Raw genomic sequence first — 21,163 nt, 5'->3', positions numbered from 1 at the left:
AACTATGAAGAACATTACTCATTTCCAACACCTTACGCAAGAGCAGTTTGTGAGGTTCAGCCCAGACTTGGCAGGCAGAGCACACCATGTATCTGTGAGAGGTATGAGGAGGTATGCGCCCTGACTTGTGCCAAAAGCACCTCTCTGCATGAATGAAGTCCTGTTGGGCCTCACTCCAAAATACACATTCACTGCTAGCTTATGCTGGAAAAAACTCAGGTGTTGATACAGAAACCAGGCTCAGCAAATGATAAAAAAAAAAGACAAAACAAGTGTCTCAATCCAAAATGGTTCAGGTTTTCTGTTTGTTACTGGATGAGCCACAAGAAACGGCATGTGAGGCCTTTGAACAATGAAGCGGTTTTCAACAGGGAATGTTGTAAAGCATAAGAGGATGTTACAGCTTCATAAGTGGGTGATACTGACATATTTTTGCTGTTACATTTACAAGATGTATGGAGGAATTGATTCCAAATGTTGCCTTTAAAGCTGCTGGGTTTTGGTGTAGGGTACTGACTGACACCGTTTCCTGCTTCCACACAGAAGGTTAGGGTTTGTCTTCCTGCCCTAACACCAATAAAAGTCCTTGGACATGTCTCCTAATGCTACATTAGACATTCTCTCCACATGGGAACACAATTATAAGTGGATAGCAGCACTAGAACATCCAAATGCTTAGATTGTTAAACGTACTTATAAATATTTCATATTTTATTAATATTCTTTGCCTGGCTAACCATAAGACATGACTGTTACAGCCACAATAATATTCTGAGATAAAAGTAATAATTTAAAGAATTTTAGAAAACATTTTCCTAGTTCCTGTATGAGAATTCAAATAATGTGTTAGTACACTGAACACTCATAAAAGGTGCTTCAAAAGTTTCTTTGTGCAGTGCCATAGAAGAACCACTTTTGCTAATATGTTTAAATAACATATATATAGTAAGTAACCTTAATATAGTAAATAACCTTAAGACTGATGTGATGGATCTTTAAACCTTTAAATACGTTCTTCATACATGCATTTCTTAAACAAAAATTGTTCTTTATGGAGCCATGAGTGGTTGTTTTATGGCATCGCTCAAACCTTTTGTAGCATCTTTATTTTTAAGTGTGAACGTTTCTCTGCCACAGTGGCAGAATTCAGTGCTCTTTGCATAAATACGTCTTCATAAAAATGGTGAAACTGGGATTATTATCTATATATTATTGATTTTATTTTTTTGATTTTGATGATCATCCTTGACCTTTATTATCATGGACACCAGCAAAGTGTAACTGGTCATTCTGTTCCATTTGACCTATTCTGTCTGTTCACAGTCAAATCAACCAACAACAGAGCGTTTATTACTGAGGTATGTGCCGTAGTGACAAAGCATGTTGATATTTTAGATTAAATTATATCACCTCAGAATTCCTTTCTCACATTTATTCCTTTGGGTCCTTTAATGTCCCTGCTGCTCCTCTAGCCCCTGAGGATGATACTTATATGACACTTGCGGGTTTCTTCTTTTCATTCCCCACTTCTCAGTGTGATTTCACAGTAAAGACGCTGAGAGTGCAAGATTAGATTTGAGAGCTGATTTATTACGAATACATTTCCCCTTCTCAGCTTCACGATAAGGAAAATGAAAGTTTGTGCAAACTCGTGAATGAATGAAGAGGAACAATGAATAAAGTACAGTTTTTGATTACTCGTTTCTTTTGTGGTTTTGCTTCTGTTTTCTGATCATTCTGCTTCCCAAGAGAAGAACAGATCATTTCCAGCGACCTCCCACTTTTCCTTTTCCATGGACCTTTTTGCTGTGGAGAGAAGCAGAAGTGATGAAATGCTGTGTTTAAAAAGCAGAAACAGTGAAAAGCGTGAACATAGAAGACAGACGGTGTGAAATGATCCATTGAGAACATTGGGAAGATTGAGTGACTTACAATTTTTGGGCGTGCGAGATCCTGTTCAGCAGGACAATGATCTGGAGAGAGAGGAGAGAGAAGATACTCTTAACCCACGATGACCAGGGCACTTGGTGAGACCAGGGCTGTGACTGTGTCCATGGCAGTCTCATCTAAGTATGACTAAGACAGTCAGCTATAACTCACTATGACCTGGATAATCATAAAACACGATGAATGACCAAGAAGTCAGTTATAACTCGTTATGAAAAGGACAGTCATAACCCACTACGAGCTCTTCACCCGATCCTTGAGGTTTTGCCCAACAACCTGCTGGAGGAATCTCTTGTATCAGCTTTGCTTACAGCTTAGCTCCCTCTTCACAACTATGGTCTGCAATGTCTGTATTACCACAGACACTGCACCTAGCTTACAGTCAATCTCACTATCCCTCTTCCCATCACTCAGGAACCATTCTAGTACACGCTGGAGGTCCCCAAGCATAGAAGGCAGAAAGACAATATCATTTGCAAATAGCAGAGCTGACACCTACCAACATCCTCAATAGAAGCCCTCCTTTTCCAAACTAAGCCTTGCCACTCTATCCATGAATCTCAGGAACAGGGGCTGACACAAGACACAACCCTGGCCAGAATCCAATGGCCACAATGAACAAGCTTGACTTGCTGTTGAGAATGTAAACACAACTACCACTCTGAGAGTACAAGGATAAATCTGATCTCTTCTGTTTCAAATTCAGTTTGATAATTTAAATTAGTTGATAATAACAATAGTAAAAAAATTGTCATTCAGTGCATGTATACATTATTTTAGGGATCTGGAGTCCACAAATCTGGGCTGCCTAAGTGAAATGAGCCCTTCTGATTCTGTGTTGCATCTTATGGAAAGCCCTGCCCCCTTGTCTGGGTCTCTCCAATCACAGCCCTGGAACTGTATCATGTGAGAGTGCAAAGACATATTTAGACAAAGCAAAACAATCACAGCAAGTGCAGAGAAATATGAGCACTGTGTAAAAACTGAGAAAAAATTAAATGAAAAAAAGAGAACAGAGTGAAAACAGCCGAAAACAAGAGGTTCTGCTCCTCGTTCCTCACTGCTGGGCCCCTGCGTTGAACTGAGCTGTGGCTCATTATCGTTTAAAGGAACAGGCACTGAAACTGGCCATTCTGAACAGGGCTCTGTAGCCAGGGGATTTGATCTTTTTGGTATTTTGAACAAAGCAGATGTTTCGTTAAGACCCAGAACTGTGCACATGTGTGGAAAATGGGAGAATATGATCCCTTTATGTATATTTCATAGTAAAAGGTGAAAAAAAGAGGCCTTTCAGGATTAGGTTTCAATCTGCAACAAACAAGGCTCTATTCTACCCTCTTCCCACATCATTTATCTTGCACACTGGAGTCATGAGGGTTTGATTGTTAATAAAAAAAAACATCAGTTGAGGACTTCCAGCATTTTTGTTTTGTGCTGGTGTCAGATTTAGAGCTGTCTGCTCATGTCAGGAACAAAGAGATATATGTTGAAGTCAAATTAATATGTTTCCAACTGAAACCCTGTTGTTTTAGCTTGTGCCCATGGCAGCAGTTGAACTGAACCAGAGCTGCACATATTTTGGCTTGGCACAGTTCATGGTATGGTACATTTTTAGGTTGGGTCAAGCCTGAGGTGGATGAGGAAATTCTGACTGGAAGAAAAACCTTGTGTCCAAGACCACTGGCACCAGAAAGTGTTTCTTCATGAACTCCAAGCAATATTTTCCAAAACACTGTGCTCTTCACCCGACGAGCTTGGGACCCGAGCTTGGGTGAAGCGCTGTATCACTGTGGACCCTTTCACTCCGTCTGATTTAATATTCATATCGTTCTCTTCTCATTCATTACACATTTGCGTAAAACAAAAATCAGTAAATATAGTCATTATTTATCACAGTATTTCTCATGGTTTTAACCAGTCTGATCCAGAGAAGCTGTTTTATTTCACTGCTCAGACTTGACTTTTTTAAAGGGACATATTATAAAAATGAGTGGTTCAGTGCATATGCTTTTTAATTTTGAGATCTGGAGACCCATGTTTATCTAAGAAAGCAAAGACAAGGAGAAAATGAGAATGGAGAACAAAGAGAAACAAGCAAAAATAACTAGCGTTTCTGCTCCTAGCTCCTCACTGCTGGGAACTGTTGTTTGGCATAAACAGAGGCTTGTTATCATTTAAAGGAACAGGTGCTGAAACCAGCGGTTCTAAATAGGAATTTAGACAGTGGGAGTACACTACTGTGGTATTTTGACCAAAGCAGGTCATAGATATTTTCTAATTAATTTAATTAGAAAATCTTCCCCAAAACTGAGTTCACTTGTGGTGAAAGTGTTGTAACATGTCCCATGTAAAAAATAGTGCTAAATAAATAAACCCTATATATATTAACTAGATTTAAGGTGTTTTAACACAGCATTGTTTACTGTGTGGAACCCATCATTTTTCCATTAGATGGTAGCCACTCCTAAACAAACAAAAAGTTCACCTCATACTTCTGCTTCTTCATGTGATCCATTAAGTCAAACTTCTCAGACTCCAGCTCATAGATCCAGTCCCACATCTCCTGAGCCCGCTGCCTGTTCCACACAGATGGAAGACATGTCAATAGAAATGCCTGTATTTGCTTTACAGGAAGTGATCAGGATTTTCGTCTTGGTACGGCGTCAAAAAGAAAGTTCTTTTAAAGGTACACTGTCATTAACTGGAGGTACAGAAAGTGGATTTTTTCCTCCAGTGCTACATCAGTTATCTTAAAAGGGATATACTTTGAAAAATCACTTGTTCAGTGCATGTGCACATTAATTTGGGATTCTGAAGTCCACCAACCCACACACTGTGAAACATGACCACCCCGTAAGTAATCTGACCAGGTCTGAAATCAAGGGATAAAATGAGTGTTTGTGATTTTGTGCTGCATCTTAAGTTGAGTGCAGACAGTTTAGAATTGCCCCGCCCCCTCTTCTGAGTCTCTCCAATCACAGAACTGGGTTGAGTTTATGTGAGACGAGTTTAAATGCAGCCGAAAACGGCTCAGGGTCGGGGTGAACAGTGAATGGCTGTTTATTATTTAAAGGAACAGTTGCTGAAAGCAGGCTTTCTGAGCAGGGCTGTATAGACAGGGGAGAACACTGCTGTGAGGTTTTGGTTCTTCTGGTATTTTGACCAAAGTCATCACAGACATTTCATTACGACCCAGAAATGTGTTCTCTTGTAGAATGGGGTAGAATTTCTAACCATGGTAAATAAAAGCAGGTAAGCTCTGCACTCTCCATATAAGCTCATTTGTAGCTTGCTAACTAGCTCTTATTTTGTTTACTCTTTGGTTATTATTTTGGAATAAACATGGCAAAGTAATTAAGGTATTAATTACTAAAATATGATGTGACATTTAAATGGTAAATGTAACATTTACCATTTCAGGGGACTTTATGAAAAGCAGTTCCAAACATCTGTAACTGTGAAAACGTGAAACACGCACACACACTCTCTCTCTCTCACACACACACACACACACACACACACTCACACAGGATTAGGGTCGTGAACATGGCTGTATGTATTTGCCATATTCTTCCAGTAATATGACATATCCATAAAACAATCTGTGGGGTTGAACAACAATTTCCTGCCTTTAATTATCCCCAGGACCTCTACCTTGGTGGAGGCACCTCTTAGAAGACTTTAACATAGGGAAAAAAACACAGGACTACAGGGAACAAAAGACCTGAAGTGTTTGGTGCTCTTTTTATGGAAATGAATCACTGACTTGACAACTGAAAACAAGTTCTGGAGAAATAATGGCTCCCAAGTGTTTATGTGTGTGTGTGTGTGTATGCACCTCAAACCGTCCTCTCTCAAGTTTTCAATGCCCAGAGGAGAGCGTCTCTCAGCCAGAGTTTTCCTTTTGATTTCTCTCCCCGTTAAACGTTTCCCTCGCCTCTGCTCTGCCTGAGAAACACGCATGCACACGCACATACACACACCACACAAAGAAACACAAAAACATACCCATTTAAGGTTAAGATAATATAAATTTACACCTCCTGTAAATATTACCCATATATATATATATATATATATATATATATATATATATATATATATATATATATATATATATATATATATATATATATATATGTATGTATGTGTGTGTGTGTGTGTGTGTGTGTGTGTGTGTGTGTGTGTGTGTGTGTGTGTACAGATCATAAAAAAGTTCTTTGAAGTTCTACAATTACAGATTAGATCCATCCATTGCTCTGCATATTGGACAATGCCTACAGAGTTAGTTTACCTTGGCCAGGAAGCCCCCGAAATTAGCGCCCATGTTGGACAAGACCTTCTTTTTCTTGGCCTCATCGTCTGCTCTCTTTTTCGCCTCCTCGTCCTCCTTCCTCTGGCGCTCCTCCTGTGAGACAGAAACGGAGAGGAAAGTACTTTAAAAAGACTGATCTCTGGCAGCAAATGATAAGCATATTATGTTCCTTTGCAAGAGTGCCTGCCCCCCGCCCCCCAAATCTCTGAGACATCCACGCCACTATCTCTGTTTTATGACGTGAGGAAGAATCACTGGAGACACTGACTGATAGAATAAAGGCCAGTCTTGAGTCACCACACCAAGGTTCAGTTCCCACCTTGGGCAGGAATATCCATATATATATATATATATAGAGTCCTAATTCTACAGCAGTCTCCATCTGCAGCCCGTTTATAGCTGTACATCTATGTGGTGCAGACAGTAAAAAGTATGTTTAAAACTATTTACAAGTACTGGCAAATCTGTATTCAGGTACAGACTGTAATTAATAAACTATATAGTTAATTAAATTATTAATTAAATGAATAAAGCTCTTATTCATGTATTTTAATGTTCAAATGAACACATGCATTAGGAATAGGAAAACACCTGCTTTAAATATTTTTTCTGTGAGAGAGTGAGAGAGTATGTGTGTGTGTGTTGTAAATAACAGTGATATAAATTGTCAGTGTATTGGATCTTACAGCAATCCTGGTCTGCCGGTCTCTCTCCTTCTCTGCTCTCACTCTCTGCTGCTCGGCTCTCTCTGAGCGGCGTCTCTCCTGAAGAGAGAGAAAAGAGATAAATAATAAATGCTAATGCGTTCAGCCTCATCATGAGCCATCATGCTCAATGTCGAGTTTTGTCCAGAGAGATATGTGACACTGCGCACTGGGCTGTGGAGCATTTACATTTACAGCATTCAGCAGACACTCATTCAGAACCATTAACCAGTCCAGCAACCTAAGCCTGGAGCAGTGGAATTGTGCTCTCTGGAGTATACAGCTCCAGCTGATAGCTTTGGGGTGAGCTAGAATGGTGTATGTGATCCAGCACCAATCATCCACCATCTGACGCTGTCCTCATGAGCATTTACATATCTGACTGCTGTCAAATTTTGTCTTAGTTTTCTGCGTTTCTTTCATTTTTGTTAAAATGTTCATTGGCCACTGTGCAGTGAAACCCAATCCGTGCAGTGAAACACACACTAGTGAACACTAGGAGGCAGTGAGCACAAATGCCCGGAGCAATGGGTTCATGATATAGTTATTGGTGGTAGTCCAAATTTACTGTTAGTGTCTTTGTTCAGTTTGTCAGTTCCTCGTATTGTGTTCATTTCTTCAGTTTATATTTAAGTGATGTTACCTTCCCTTATCACATTTTTTTTCAATTTGCTTGTTTATTTTAGTCTAAAAAAAAGTGATTCTTTGTTTCTACGCACTTACTCCTGTGTCTCATTCCTTGTTTCCACCGTGACAAATGCAGGCAAATCCTCACAGTAATTTTCCAAAATCCAGTCCAGAAGATTGTTTAGAATTCACAATTACTATAAAAATACACAATAACACTATACAGATAATGTGGCATCAATAAAAACAAGACAATAGTACAAACAGCAAGAGTATTTTACAAAGACACCACATCATGGCCACATGCCATTGACCTTTGAAGTAATAACTGTAATATTACAGCCTCAGAACTGTATACATTTGGTTTGATTCCCTGCTCAGGTAAAGCACAGCAGAGTGAGTAAAAACAGGATGTAATACCATCATGTGTATCACTCTCCATCTGAACATCTAAAGACAGATCTACATGCCACAGTACACTCTGTGATTGTGATGAAGGTAATAACTGTAACATTACAAAAAAGTGTTCAGATGATCTCATGGAAATATAGTTTTGTATAAATAGAACATCTGAATGGTTCAATCACTAACAATTCTATCCTTCAGGCCAATCAGCTCCTCTTCCTCCTTCTTCCTCTGCTCAAAGTGAGCCTCGATCAGAGTCTGCAGCTCCAGCAGATCCTTCTCCATTCTCTTCCTGTGGATATCCTGTGAGAGAGAGAGAGAGAGAGAGAGAGAGAGAGGGGGGGGGGGGGTTAAGGGTTAAACAGACAAAGACAGAGAGAGAAAGAAAAATTAATTTTTAAAAATTCAAACAAACAACATTATTGAGAGCATTATTTTATAAATAATTATTATTTATAAAACACATATAATAATTATTAATGTCTTTCAAACAAAGGAGTTTTATTTTTATAAAATGCGCCTCTACTTCTTGGAAACCTGCTGCTGTCCATAAACAAAGTATCCTGTCCAACTCACATCAAAATCCACCCTCTCTCCTTCAGGGATCTTCGGAGGCGCCAACTGAGGAACCAGTGGCCTGAGTACAGGAGATTAAAGATTCAATAAAAAAGTGCCCCATTACGTCACATCAGGCACATTTTATGTTCAGTAACTCAAGGACATGTTTAATTATGGAAGGACCTACTTAGGACGAGGCCGTTCCTCCTCTGAGTACAAGAGGGAAGAAAGTGTAGGGAGGGGGGAAAAAAAAGCAGGATAAGAGAAGAGAATTTACACCAGCCAGAGGCATCATGAACTCAGGTCAACATTTTTCTGCAGTGATGAAATGCAGGTCATTAGAGACTGGGTCAAGTGTAAAAAGTAACCTGCCAAAAATTCACTCTTCTCAAATACACTTCTTCAGAAAGAAACATTGCACTCACTGATCACTTCCTGAGGTGCCTTAAACACTACTGAGAGTGTTGGTCATTTCATTTCCATTCAAAATGGCCAGTAAATACAAGTCACTTCTCAGCAATAAGTCCCCAAAACAAGCAACTATCAACAACTAATAAGGAGGGCTCCATTGTTTTGATCTATTGTGTCCACTCACTTATGGCGTTAGATATTTTCTTGTGACTAGTTTTGAACACCAGATCCTACAAATTGGGGGCAATGTCCCTGTGTGGGTCCCAATGCCCGAGTGCAGTGTTAGGGACACTGTACTGAACAAATAGCACTGTCCTTTGGATCAAATTAAAAACTGAGGTCCTGACCCTCTCTGGAAAAAAATGTGGGGTGTTACCCTGACGTCACTGTGGTCATTTTATTGGTCTCCATATCATCCCAATTAAACTGGCTCGGTCACTTCCTCTTATCCCTTCTTGACCTAATATCTGATGTGTGTGTGTGTGTGTACTGGCTCAGACTGGCTGCCATCACATCGCCCAGGTGGACACTGTTCAACTTCTCAAAGACAGCAACCTAGGACAAGAATTGAACTCTGAGACTCTGGAGCTGTATGACAGAGACAGTACCTGTAGCATCAGAGTGGACACAGTAAATAATAAAATATAATATTATATTGTGTGAAATGTGTTGGACTGGAAATGCCTGAAACAAAAGCCTGGTCTCTGACTTTTACACAGTAGTTTTGGAGTTTGTATTTCCAACATGCAGCTATAAAAACACACCTGTTTCAAATCAGTGTTAATATTAAACCAGTACAAAACCCAGTGGGATAAGTGCTGAGTCATGCTTAAAGTCAATTTATGTTTCTGCACTGAAGCTATTCCATACGCAATGCATAGATACCGCGTTACCACATGCTCAACATTTTACCCTACAGTGTAACCTGATGTGCCCCTCGGCCTTGTTACAATGGAGACCATGGTCGGATGAACATGGATCATGTTGAGGTGAAATAACCAAGAAAATTGAGAAACTACAGAAGTCCTCCACACTACAGAAACTGTACACAGCAGCAATTTGCTCTGTTGGCAAGAGATATCCTCAGACATCGGTTTGGACGTCGTGGAAGGAATGAAGTTGTGGAAATTCTTCAAGAAAATATATGGTCACCTCTGGGAATAAATACTTGGTAGGACGGTCAGGGACCCAGGTGAGAAAACAGTGCCAGTGTTGTATTTGGTTCTTTTTTTTGCCACTGTGTGTAAATTATGCTCTGTTGCAAAAAAAACTAATATTTCTATACAAAGTGCACTAAATGATAGACAGGCAGAGCGGAAGCTTAATGTCCATGATAAATGTTTTTATCCAACATACAGTGCACTCACTTTTGAAGACAGAAACAGTTATTTTATGACCTACACTATGCACTACACAGGGTGGAGGAAGGTGTTTGAGATTCAGCACTAGTGGTTCAGTGGTGTAATTGCAGAGTGACGCAGACACACCTACCACAATATAAACACTCACAACGGCGTAGGGCAGTTTTCAGGTTACATCTGCTTTGACTCAGCGCAGAAGCATAAATTTGCTGCAGCTAAAGCAGCTGTTAAACATTAGTGTTTGAACACAGGGACGTCGTCCTGAGGTCAGAGGTCAAAGATAGGAAGACACAGTAATGTAGGAAACCTGACCACACTCTTACCTTCTTCCTGGGCCTCCTCTGATGAAGCACAGTGACAGAGAAGAAATGCAAGAAGAGAGGAGAACAGGAAAGGTGGAGGGGGGTGGGTCCAGAGAGATGAAGAGACAAAAAGTTTGTACAAAAGCTCCAGATAGATAAAGGGTGACAAGAACATGAAAGCTTTGCAAAGCAGCAGGCCAGGAAACCAGCATTTCCCATCGCTGGAGCAGCTTGAGGTCGTTACAAGGGTGGACCCACTGCTCTGAGACCACACTGAACATGATGCGTACGTGCAGCTCCAGGGTGGGACAGTGTCTGATGGGAAACTTAGTTTTCTGAGGCTCCATATCACATACCAAATTCAAACACAATGGAGAGCAAGTGCAGATAATGGAGATTCAGTCAAAAGATGGGGCACATTTTAATTTCGCTTTCACCTGTAGTATTTGATGCAATTCCTTTGAATATTTTAATGAAACTGAAAACATTTTATATTGGTTTTAAATAGTCTCTGACAACTTAAACGTTGTTGATGCTTCAACTTCAGAACTGGCAATGTACACAGAAAATACAGTGTTTGTTAACATAAGAATGAACATCGTCTGCATTTTAGATACTTACTTGGTTCTATTTTCAAATTTTATCTGGGGCTGGTAATGATTTTTTTTTTAAAGATGTTTTATTAATTTAGATTATATAATATATGTATATTCCATTTCTGAGGTCTGAATATATTTAATAGCAATATGTTTGCTAATAACTGATTTCTAAAGAGGTGTAATTGCAATAATACGCTATTATGTAATCTTTTTTTAATAAAGTTGTTCTTAAGTGGTCTTTATATGACAATAACCCTTCATTGCGGTTATTTCTGAAATAATATGTCAACCACAAAAAATCTGTATTGTGACAGGCCTAACACGTGTCTTCTAAACTACAGTACAACTGTCCCAGCACTAAAACCTTTGTTATCCATGTGATCTTTAACAAACCTTTGTTTAAATGTTAGCGGGCTGTAAATGAATGTGTAAAGAGTTGGGGAAAGTCTGTCATGTGGGCTCCCAGTTGGGATGTGAGTTAGTGTTGAGTGTCCTCAGCACAGACCTCAGTGAGTTTACTCAACTCAAAAGCAGTACATTTAATCACTTCCACATGTTTGGAACATGTAAAATGCTCTAGATTAGAACCAGCCACCAGAACCAGTCCTCACTCTTGCCTGATTGGATTCATTCAGAGAAGCTTTACTGTATTAACAGGATATTAGCTGCGCACTTTGAGTATTGCCACAGGTGCTTGATAATCACTTTATGGACATTATTACTTCTTCTCATTAAATTACTGCTAATTGATCATGGATCAGGATATAACCCTCACTTTTCACTAGTCAGGACCGACTTCCACCATTTGGTGACATATTTTTTAAAAACTAAACCTGAAAATCAAAATTAAAATATTCAGAAAAAACAAAGCAAAACATAAATAAACACAAACTTTTGATGAACAGCATTATGTAAAGCTTTGTGAGGTTTCAGCATCAAGCAACCTATAAAAAATGTGTTTTTGTAACTATGTAAAGACTGGAGCTGAATGGGAGGATATCTGTTAGTGATGCACTGAAAGTTTGGCTAGTGACAAAGATTGTTGGCAAATTGTCAAATTTTCAGTTGAAATAAAAAAGAGAAAATATTTTTTTGTTAAAATGGACTTAGTGTCAGGTCAAAATGTAAGACTTTGCAAATAATCGGTGAATAATATAAGTGTGATTATAATAGTAATTAAAAGCACAGTTCATTTCATCTTCTCTCCTGACAACAGTTTGAACTGTAACAAATCAACAGTGAAAATGTCAGCCATCAATCCCTATGAGAATATTTATCAAGCCATTTATAATCTCTGTTCATGTTGAGTGTCAAGAGACACAACTGCCAAGAACTCCCACAGGCAAAAAAAATCCTGCTAGGATGCTAACAACATCTGGATTCTTGTTGCTGTTTTTTTTAATAGACTGGGAGACAAGCTCCAACAGATGGGTGTGGACGCTCACCTGGTAACCTGGATTACAGATTATCTGTTAGAGCGGCCACAGTACGTGAGATTGAAGAACTGTCTCTCCGACACCATGATCTGCAGCACAGGAGCTCCACAAGGTACTGTGCTCTCACCAGTCCTGTTCACCCTGTACACATCTGACTTCTGCTACAACACTGAGTCGTGCCACATGCAGAAGTTCTCTGATGATACTGCAATTGTGGGGTGTATCAGGAACGAGCAGGAGGAGGAGTACAGGAGCCTGGTGGAGGTCTTTGTGCAATGGTGCAAACTGAACCACCTCCAACTGAACACTTCAAAGACCAAGGAGATGGTGGTGGACTTCAGCAGGTCAAAGCCTGTCCTGCTACCAGTCACCATTGATGGGGTCGACGTGGAGGTGGTGGACACCTATAAGTATCTGGGCTTACACCTAGACAATAAACTGGACTGGGCAGCCAACACTGAAGCACTCTACAAGAAAGGGCAGAGCAGGCTGTACTTCCTGAGGAGGTTGGGGTCCTTCAATGTCTGCAGTAAGCTCCTCAGGATGTTTTACCAGACTGTTGTTGCCAGTGTCCTCTTTTATGCTGTGGTATGCTGGGGAGGAAGCATAAAGAAGAGGGATGCTGGGCGACTAGACAGGCTGGTTAAGAAAGCTGGCTCTGTGGTGGGGGCTGAACTGGAGTGCATCACTTCCATATCAAACAAGAGGACCCTGAACAAACTGATTAGCATCTTGGACAATGAGTGCCATCCACTCCACAGTATCATAACCAAGCAGAAGAGCTTGATCAGCTGGAGACTTCGCTCACTGCCAGGCTCAACTGACAGACTGAGGAAGTCATTTGTCCCCAGGGCTATTGAGCTGTTCAATGCTTCACTAAAGGGGAGAGGAGAGTTGGACTTCTCTGCATAGTCTGTCTGTCCATCCAACACCACCACCACCTCCACCTCCTCCATATTGCACATGTGTACCTAACTGGACAATAGACAGGTCAACCACTGGACAAGTCAACCAACTCATCTACCTCATGTGTACCTTAATCTGACAGCTACAATAGTAGGTGTATACTTAATACAGGTACATTGCACTAAATTGCCTTGCACTATTTTATTTAATATATTTATTTCTAATTCTGAATCTGCACTGTTATTGCACTGTACTTATATTGCACATTCCATACCCATTGCATTATCCACACCTTTTCAACTTTTAAATCATATGCTGCACAAAAGAGATCATCCCCAGCTGCTCACAGTATCACAGATTCTTGCCAGGCTATGTTTGATTACTCTGACGATTGATTGATTGATTGATTATTCTTAAGCACACTGTCAGCTTCTTGGGTATTTGATTTTTTTTTTTTTTTTTTTTTTTTTTTTAAACTCTATTAGTCCATTGCTGTTTAGTGATTCGTGTACGTGATGTCTAAGTCTGTAAGCTACTGAGACCTTTAATTTCCCCTGGGGATCAATAAAGTATCTATCTATCTATCTATCATCTAATATAAATATTTAAAGCATAAAATTTAATTAAAAAAACAAAGGGGTTAATTGCTGCGGACGACCAGATATTGAAAATAGCTCTTGAAAATGTTGGATTTCATGGCTCATAGACACTGCTCATTTTAGTCAGTTCTTACGTCCTGGTCATTTTTTTTTCAGGTTGTTCTCAGATTTGTTGGTGTTTACTGTTTTGTTGCCAGCCAAGAGCTGTCATTTCAGTGCATCACTATATTATACCTATCATTTTCATATCATCCTCATCTTCGTATCATGCCAAAGCTAATACTTGACCTACATCTTCAAGAAATCAGCACAGAATGAATGAAGAAAGAAAATCAGTACCTTGATACTCGCTGTACTCTTGCTCTGTCAAAGCAGGTCAGAAGGGGTTGAAAGGGAAGGAAATGTTGTTGACGTATTAAAGAGCATACAAACTTTATAAACAATGTAAACATGTCAATGCCATGATGGGAGTAGACCAGAAGGTTTCAGCATCAGTGAGAAAGGGCAGAAAGGACACTGCCCACTTTCAGTCACACTGAAGGACCACATCTGTTGTTGATAATAAGGCGATTCTGCTGCATTTGAACAGACAGCAGCAAATAGCTTCAAATGTGCGTCACACACTGACCCAGGCCAATGTCTCACTCCAAGCCCTGAGGCTTCTTTCAAGTCCACACTTTCATAAAGTGGTTGAAAGCTGAACAACACGGGCTTAAAAGTCCTTCTGGGTCGGGGACGGGGACTGGGGACACGCTAATGTCTAGCCAGTTATTGTCGTGAGTTTATTCTGTGTTCTTTATGAGATGAATGACATCATCTCAGTGATAGGATTGGGTTCTACACTCAAGACAACACAGTTCCTCTACTGCACATCACAACGCTAATACACCTCTAGCCCACACTTGGCATTGAGCCCATTCTTTTGGTAAATACACCTTCTGTGGAGATTATACAAGCTGTGTGTTCACAAATGAGTGCCTTCTACATACATTTGGACATAGAGTTTATCTGCATTTATAATACTGGAGAACTAATGGTGTTTTTCCTCTGCAAGGTACCCACTTGTCTCAACTGTACTCAACTGGACTCTGTTTGGTCCCTGGTTCTGTAACATTAAGCATTGTTTACTCATTGTGTATTGGCATGTTGTTGTTGTTGTTTGGGACTGAACACAGCTCCGTCATCAGTTCAGACAGATCAGTAGAGTTTGTTCCTTCCTTGTTGCAGCGTCCAGCTCTCACTGGATTCTTTCATCTTCTTCAAAAGACCACGGCGTCATTTTTTACGAGCTGCCGTTGTAAGTCGGATAAAAACTGTGGTGTGTAAACATTCTGTATCTTTAATTAGAGAATGTAATTATACCTTATTCTATTATGTAGCATTTTTATTCTTAAGTGTGATAGATGAATAGTTTGTGTTGGACATCTGTATTTCATGGTTAATGAGAGCTCTGCAAGATTTACACCTCACGTTTAATCCCTACGTGTCTCGCCTGGACCCCTGAGCGAATGAGAAATTCCAGATACCAGACCTTCCTAATGGGAAAGGAAACAACCCGAGGAGAGTGGAGTAATTTAGAGTAGGCACCCTGCAGTTGAAAAACGGCATAAGTGAATGTTGAAGGTTGGGTGTATTCTCTCACCTCCATCTTCCTGCTGTGGAGCCTCCTCCTCTTCCTCTTCTGCCTCTGAAAGTCAAGTTAGAAGAATTTTATATAACACTTTACAGTCGTCATCAAAGACTGTCCCAACGACTGACCTAATCCTTCAACTCAATGTTCACCCCCGATCCGAGTGCACAGCAGCGAGGAGCGTGGAACAGAAGCCCCTGGTTTTTAGCCGCTTTTGCTCGCTTCTTTTTCCTCTCTCTCTCACACACACTCACACTCTCACACACACACTCACACCCACACCCACACTCAAACCAGACAGTGACTGAGATGAGGACTGAACCCAGAACTGAACCCAGGACTGAACCCAGAACTGAACCCAGGACTGAACTGGGTGATTTCTGCAGTAAGTAAGTTAACAAACACACAATAAAGAGAAACCTACAAAGTAAAGAGGAACACACTCATAACGATTGATGCAGAATGGCTGATGCTTGTGTATTGAGTATTTATTACTCTCTCCCAGAGAGGCTATTCTTCATTTCCAGAGTGTTTGGGAGTCAGGATCTTGGCAAAAAATCTGAACAAGCTGGAGTTGCCTCCCGGTTTGGGAGTATGACCGTGGGTGAAGTCTGACTCCTTCTGTTGATATTGTAGACTAAATACCTTTAACACAGTGTAACACAAAGATGTTTTTATTTTTATGTCTGAAAGACAGCTTATATTATGTAGCACTTAAAGCATACTCTATAGTAATCATGTTATTTTTCACCACTCTAATACAATTGAACTATATTTCTCTGAGCTGCCTGACTAAACTCTAAAAACATATTCATTCATTCATTCATTATCTGTAACCGCTTATCCAATTCAGGGTCGCGGTGGGTCCACAGCCTATCTGGAATCATTGGGCGCAAGGCGGGAATACACCCTGGAGGGGGCGCCAGTCCTTCACAGAGCGACACAGACACACACACACATTCACTCACACACACACCTACGGACACTTTTGAGTCGCCAATCCACCTGCAACGTGTGTTTTTGGACTGTGGGAGGAAACCGGAGCACCCGGAGGAAACCCACGTGGACACGGGGAGAACACACCAACTTCTCACAGACAGTCACCTGGAGCGGGAATCGAACCCACAACCTCCAGGTCCCTGGAGCTGTGTGACTGCGACACTAACCTGCTGCACCACCGTGCCGCCCTCTAAAAACATAATTTTAATAAAATATAATATAATATAATACTGGGGTGGCACGGTGGTGCAGAAGGTAGTGTCACAGTCACACAGCTGCAGGGACCTGGGGGCTGTAGGTTCGAGTACTGCTCTGGGTGACTGTCTGTGAGTTTGGCGTGTTTCTCCCACGAGTCCGCGTGGGTTTCCTCCGGGTGCTCAGATGCCTCCCATGGTCCAAAAACACACATTGGTAGGTGGATTGGTGACTCAAAAGTGTCTGTAGGTGTGAGTGTGTGAGTGTGTGTCGCCCTGTGAAGAACTGACACTTTTTTTTCACAAGGGAAAGTATGCAGAGCATGGACTATAGTCTCAAATTGCAGAATTAGAGTGCACCTGGTCAAAGGGACTCGATGCACAGAAAAACAGGTTTCTTGACTTTGTCTCTTAAAAAATATGCTTTAATAATCACTGCTGCAAAAAAAAGCCAATGGTGCCTGGTGTAATTAAGCTGTGGACAGACATTTAAAGGGACAGCAGGCCAGAACAATTTGATGTGTACTCACCCTCAGCCTGCTCCCTGATGGAAAAAGGGGGGTGGAAGGAGAGGGAGAGAAATAAAGGTCAAGGAACAAGGGAATGTGAAATGTACATATATACCAAAAGAATGCAATCATTTATACGCACTCGTATTCTTCTTCTACATCAGACATGGTTCAGTCAGCTCCTGGAAGGGAGGGAAACATAAAATACTGTTAAGAATCCTGTAAAATATACCTTTTTCAGCAATTACAGCAAATATAATGCACAGTAAAAACCCTTCTCAGAACTGCCACCTTCACCCCCTTTTCCTTTAATGAGACGCTCACAGTTCACCCAGACCCAAGCGCACAGCAGCGAGGAGCTTGGAGCAGAAGCTCTGGTTTTTAGCCATTTTCGCCCTGTTCACTTTCTTCACCATGCTCTTATTTCTCTGTGCTCATTGTGTGTTTTCTTCTGTTTAAACTCAACCTTGCGCTTTCACATAAACACCAGTGCTGTGACTGGAGAAACTCAGAAGAGGGGGTGGGGCAAATCTGAAGTTTCTGCATTCCACTCTGTAAGAAGCAGCACAAAAATCAGAGCGTGTTGTTTTACTCCATGTTTTTCCGAGTTAGGGAGCTCACAAAAACAGACTGTTTCACAGTTGGGGTTTGGTAAGGGACACTCACATTGCGCACATGCACTGAAAAATTCAGTTTTTCATAATTTGATTCTAGTATGTGGCTTCACTAGCAAAGCACTGTGAATGACTCTCTGCCTGATGGAGGAGGTAGCACTGGGGGTCTCCCACTGATAGAGACAATGCTTAGACAGCACACATTATTTGGCTACTCAATAGATTGTCGTTTCAGGAGCTGGACACACACCTGCCTACTGGGGTCCTGCTAGTTTACTGGATTCAGTTGGTAGGCCCTCACTCATTGTAGCCCATTTCTGGTAACCCAGAAATTTTCCAGACTTTAACCAGAGGAGCCACAGGTGTGAACACAAACACCTGTAACATTTGTCCCGGATATTACACAGACTTTATCCTGCCAGCCTCTTAGTACAAAGTCTCTGTGATGTCAAAGTGAGTGTATGTGTGGATAGAGATGGTAATGTTTCTGAGAATTCACAGTGAACTCATGTCGTCCCTTTTCTACACACACACACACACTAGGGGCAGTGTTCATACACCCAGGGCTGTGGGTTAAGTACCTTGCTCAAGGGCACCTTGGCCATAAACAGAGGGAGGAGGACAGTGCTGTTCCTATACTCCCACTGCCTCCAGACATGGGACTCGAACCAACGACCTTCTCTAAGCACTGCTGCCTCATAGGCACTCAGGCATTGGGAGTAGCATCTACCTGATTGGCAGGGAACACCTGGATTGCAGTCAGATGACATCACTGCCACTGTGATCACACGCTGGCTAGAAGAGGTGGAGAAATAGTCTAACAGTTGTTAGTGATGGCCGGACACAGCCTGCTGGAGGTCGGCCATGACATGAATCAGTTTCACCAGCTGTGACGTGCTCCGTTGAGCCAGAGCGCTGACATCACCGGGGCAGGAGCGATAGGGTGAGAACAGCTGGGAATGTGAAGACAGTGAGATACAGTTGCTGTCACTTCCTATAGTCCTCCTCGTCCAATGGTTTTCTTGGCCTTGTGCTTTATTTTTGCACCAGGGACATCCTTGCGGGGAGACAAGTAACTAACACCTCCATTGCCACATCGGTCATTAGTCAGTAGTCTTTCTTTTAGAGAAAATTGTTCAGTCATCATGTAACTTTCAATTTTGTCCATTTTGATTAAAGGCTTTTTATTAAAGGGTCAATACGGTTAATTGAGAAAAATGGCCTGTGGTGACTAAACCCTGCTGCTAGATTTATTCATGGAAATGTGCTATGTAAAAGAGTTCTGTGAGAGAGGTCTTTGAGCCATTCACTTCACTGTGGATGTCCAGTTTGTAAAGCACATCTCTGCCATGTCGAAATGTGGAAATGTAGAGCCCCCTCACTCTCTCACACACACAGTCAAAAATACACTAATTCGTTCATAAACATTCACTTACTCACAAATATATTCACTCACACACATTCACAGACATATTTCGACAGTCATAATCACACAATCACATTCACTTATTAACATATTCAACCACTCACAAACATCATAAACACAATACTCACTCATACATACTCACACACAGTTAGAACTGTTCCATCTGGGTATTTTGTATTTTACTAATATTTTTTATTAGTGTGCTTTATTATTATTATTATTAGTAGTAGTATTTTTATTTTACATAACTGTGCTATTTTTTAAAATCATTTTTATATTGTATTGCATTTCTCTTTCTCTGTGCTGTATTGTCAAAAAATGCATTTGTCTTTAGTTTGTGTTAATCCTCACCACTGCCTCCAACAATTTGCAGACAGCCAGCTGTCCTCTGTCCCCTAAAAGCAGCAGTTCTTAAACCTTGCCATGAATCATTTTAACAACCACATCATCCAGTGCAGGTCTGGTTAATCACTACCAGCTACATTTCCACTTCCAACTTACACAAGCTTGAGAAATGAAGGTTTTTGCTGTGAAAAATACACTGAAGCTTCATTTTCAGGATCCTGAGGTCAGGGTCAGTATCTTATCTGAGAGCATTGTTTGGAAGCTGACGTCTGAAGGCCACACTGATAATTTTTTTGGAGGCTAATATCCAACACGTGTCCTCCATAAAGGGCAGAAACCTGTGCTCACTGTAATGCAATGTTAATACCCACAGGGCTGTGGTGCAGACGTGTGAGGGGATGGGCAGTGAGCAGTCAGGGGAAGCGCTGGGCTGGGAGATGAGATGATGGAGTAAGTGGCAGAAAGTGAGGGTGTAAAGTTACTGTTGAGAAGCGCGGCACGTTAGCCACATAATTCTAAAGGGTTAATTTTAGTCAAGGGCACACGAGGAGATTAGGTGTGTCACATCAGTTATTATCACTGTCAGAGTAGACTTTATTAATAGTTTGGACTTAGGAGACACAACTGCAATAGAATACAACCCTCCGACTCACTACTGTGAGCTGATGTCAGACACAATGAGCGTTTAGTGTTTAAGTGACTGGACGTATACCACAGACCAACTACTGCATTATAAAGTCTTTATGAGCATTTGAATCTTCTGTTTTCATCTTCTGGTCTTTGTCTGGGGTTACATTTTATTGCCTTTTACAAGTAGAGTTGTCTCCATGGAGCCCAGTATTTCTCAATTCAACCCAAGTGCAGGTTCTTCCAAGATTTCATAAAATAAAAAAAGAGAAAGTCCTAAAAAAGCAAAACCGGAATTTGGGGAGTGCTGAGCCAGGCTCTTCTCAAGAAGGTTTTGTACATATTTCACTAAAAGGCTGTTCCCAGGATCCATAGAAAGTGTACTAAAAGTATTTGGCACTCATAACATGTACTAAATAGATTTGTCAATGTTTATGTGCATTTCACATTACCCCACCCATAACCCTAAACATAATCCTTTTCAAACTTCAAATCTCAAACTAAGTGTAAGTTTCAAAAAGTGAGATAGAGCACCAAAGTGAGATAGAGCAATGGTAAGTGCAAAAATATTGAAACAGCAGTGTTTTGTTGTAGTGTATCGCTCTCACAGATAACAGAGCTGTTTCTGAATCTGCTTTTGTAGAGTTTG

General features: G+C 40.8%; 1 protein-coding gene across 1 annotated transcript; it reads right to left on the bottom strand.

Annotated features, from left to right (window-relative positions):
• Positions 1–1,610: 1,610 nt before the first annotated feature.
• tnnt1 (troponin T type 1 (skeletal, slow)) lies at positions 1,611–17,908 on the bottom strand. The gene is made up of 15 exons (XM_066642139.1): positions 17,794–17,908; positions 17,645–17,684; positions 17,524–17,537; positions 15,813–15,857; positions 14,510–14,533; positions 10,652–10,669; positions 8,744–8,765; positions 8,575–8,635; positions 8,185–8,301; positions 6,949–7,026; positions 6,242–6,355; positions 5,786–5,895; positions 4,433–4,523; positions 1,933–1,973; positions 1,611–1,806 (listed from the first exon to the last, which is right to left on the bottom strand). Exons 2-15 carry the CDS (start codon positions 17,668–17,670, stop codon positions 1,761–1,763), a joined length of 807 nt encoding a protein of 268 aa, XP_066498236.1. The 5' UTR covers positions 17,671–17,684; positions 17,794–17,908; the 3' UTR covers positions 1,611–1,760.
• Between the last annotated feature and the right edge of the window lie 3,255 nt (positions 17,909–21,163).

The sequence above is a fragment of the Hoplias malabaricus genome, chromosome 13 (genome assembly GCF_029633855.1).
Source record: "Hoplias malabaricus isolate fHopMal1 chromosome 13, fHopMal1.hap1, whole genome shotgun sequence".
Lineage (NCBI taxonomy): Eukaryota > Metazoa > Chordata > Actinopteri > Characiformes > Erythrinidae > Hoplias > Hoplias malabaricus.
Note: the sequence above shows the minus strand (reverse complement) of the source record. Positions and strands in the feature narration are given on the sequence as shown.

Coding starts and splice junctions, on each gene's coding strand:
- tnnt1 (XM_066642139.1), bottom strand. CDS start 17,670: ATGTCTGATGTAGAAGAAGAATACGA. Junction 5,896..6,241: donor TCGGGGGCTTCCTGGCCAAG/GTAAACTAACTC, acceptor CGTGTTTCTCAG/GCAGAGCAGAGGCGAGGGAA. Junction 1,974..4,432: donor TGAAGAAGCAGAAGTATGAG/GTGAACTTTTTG, acceptor CTCTCTCTCCAG/ATCATTGTCCTGCTGAACAG.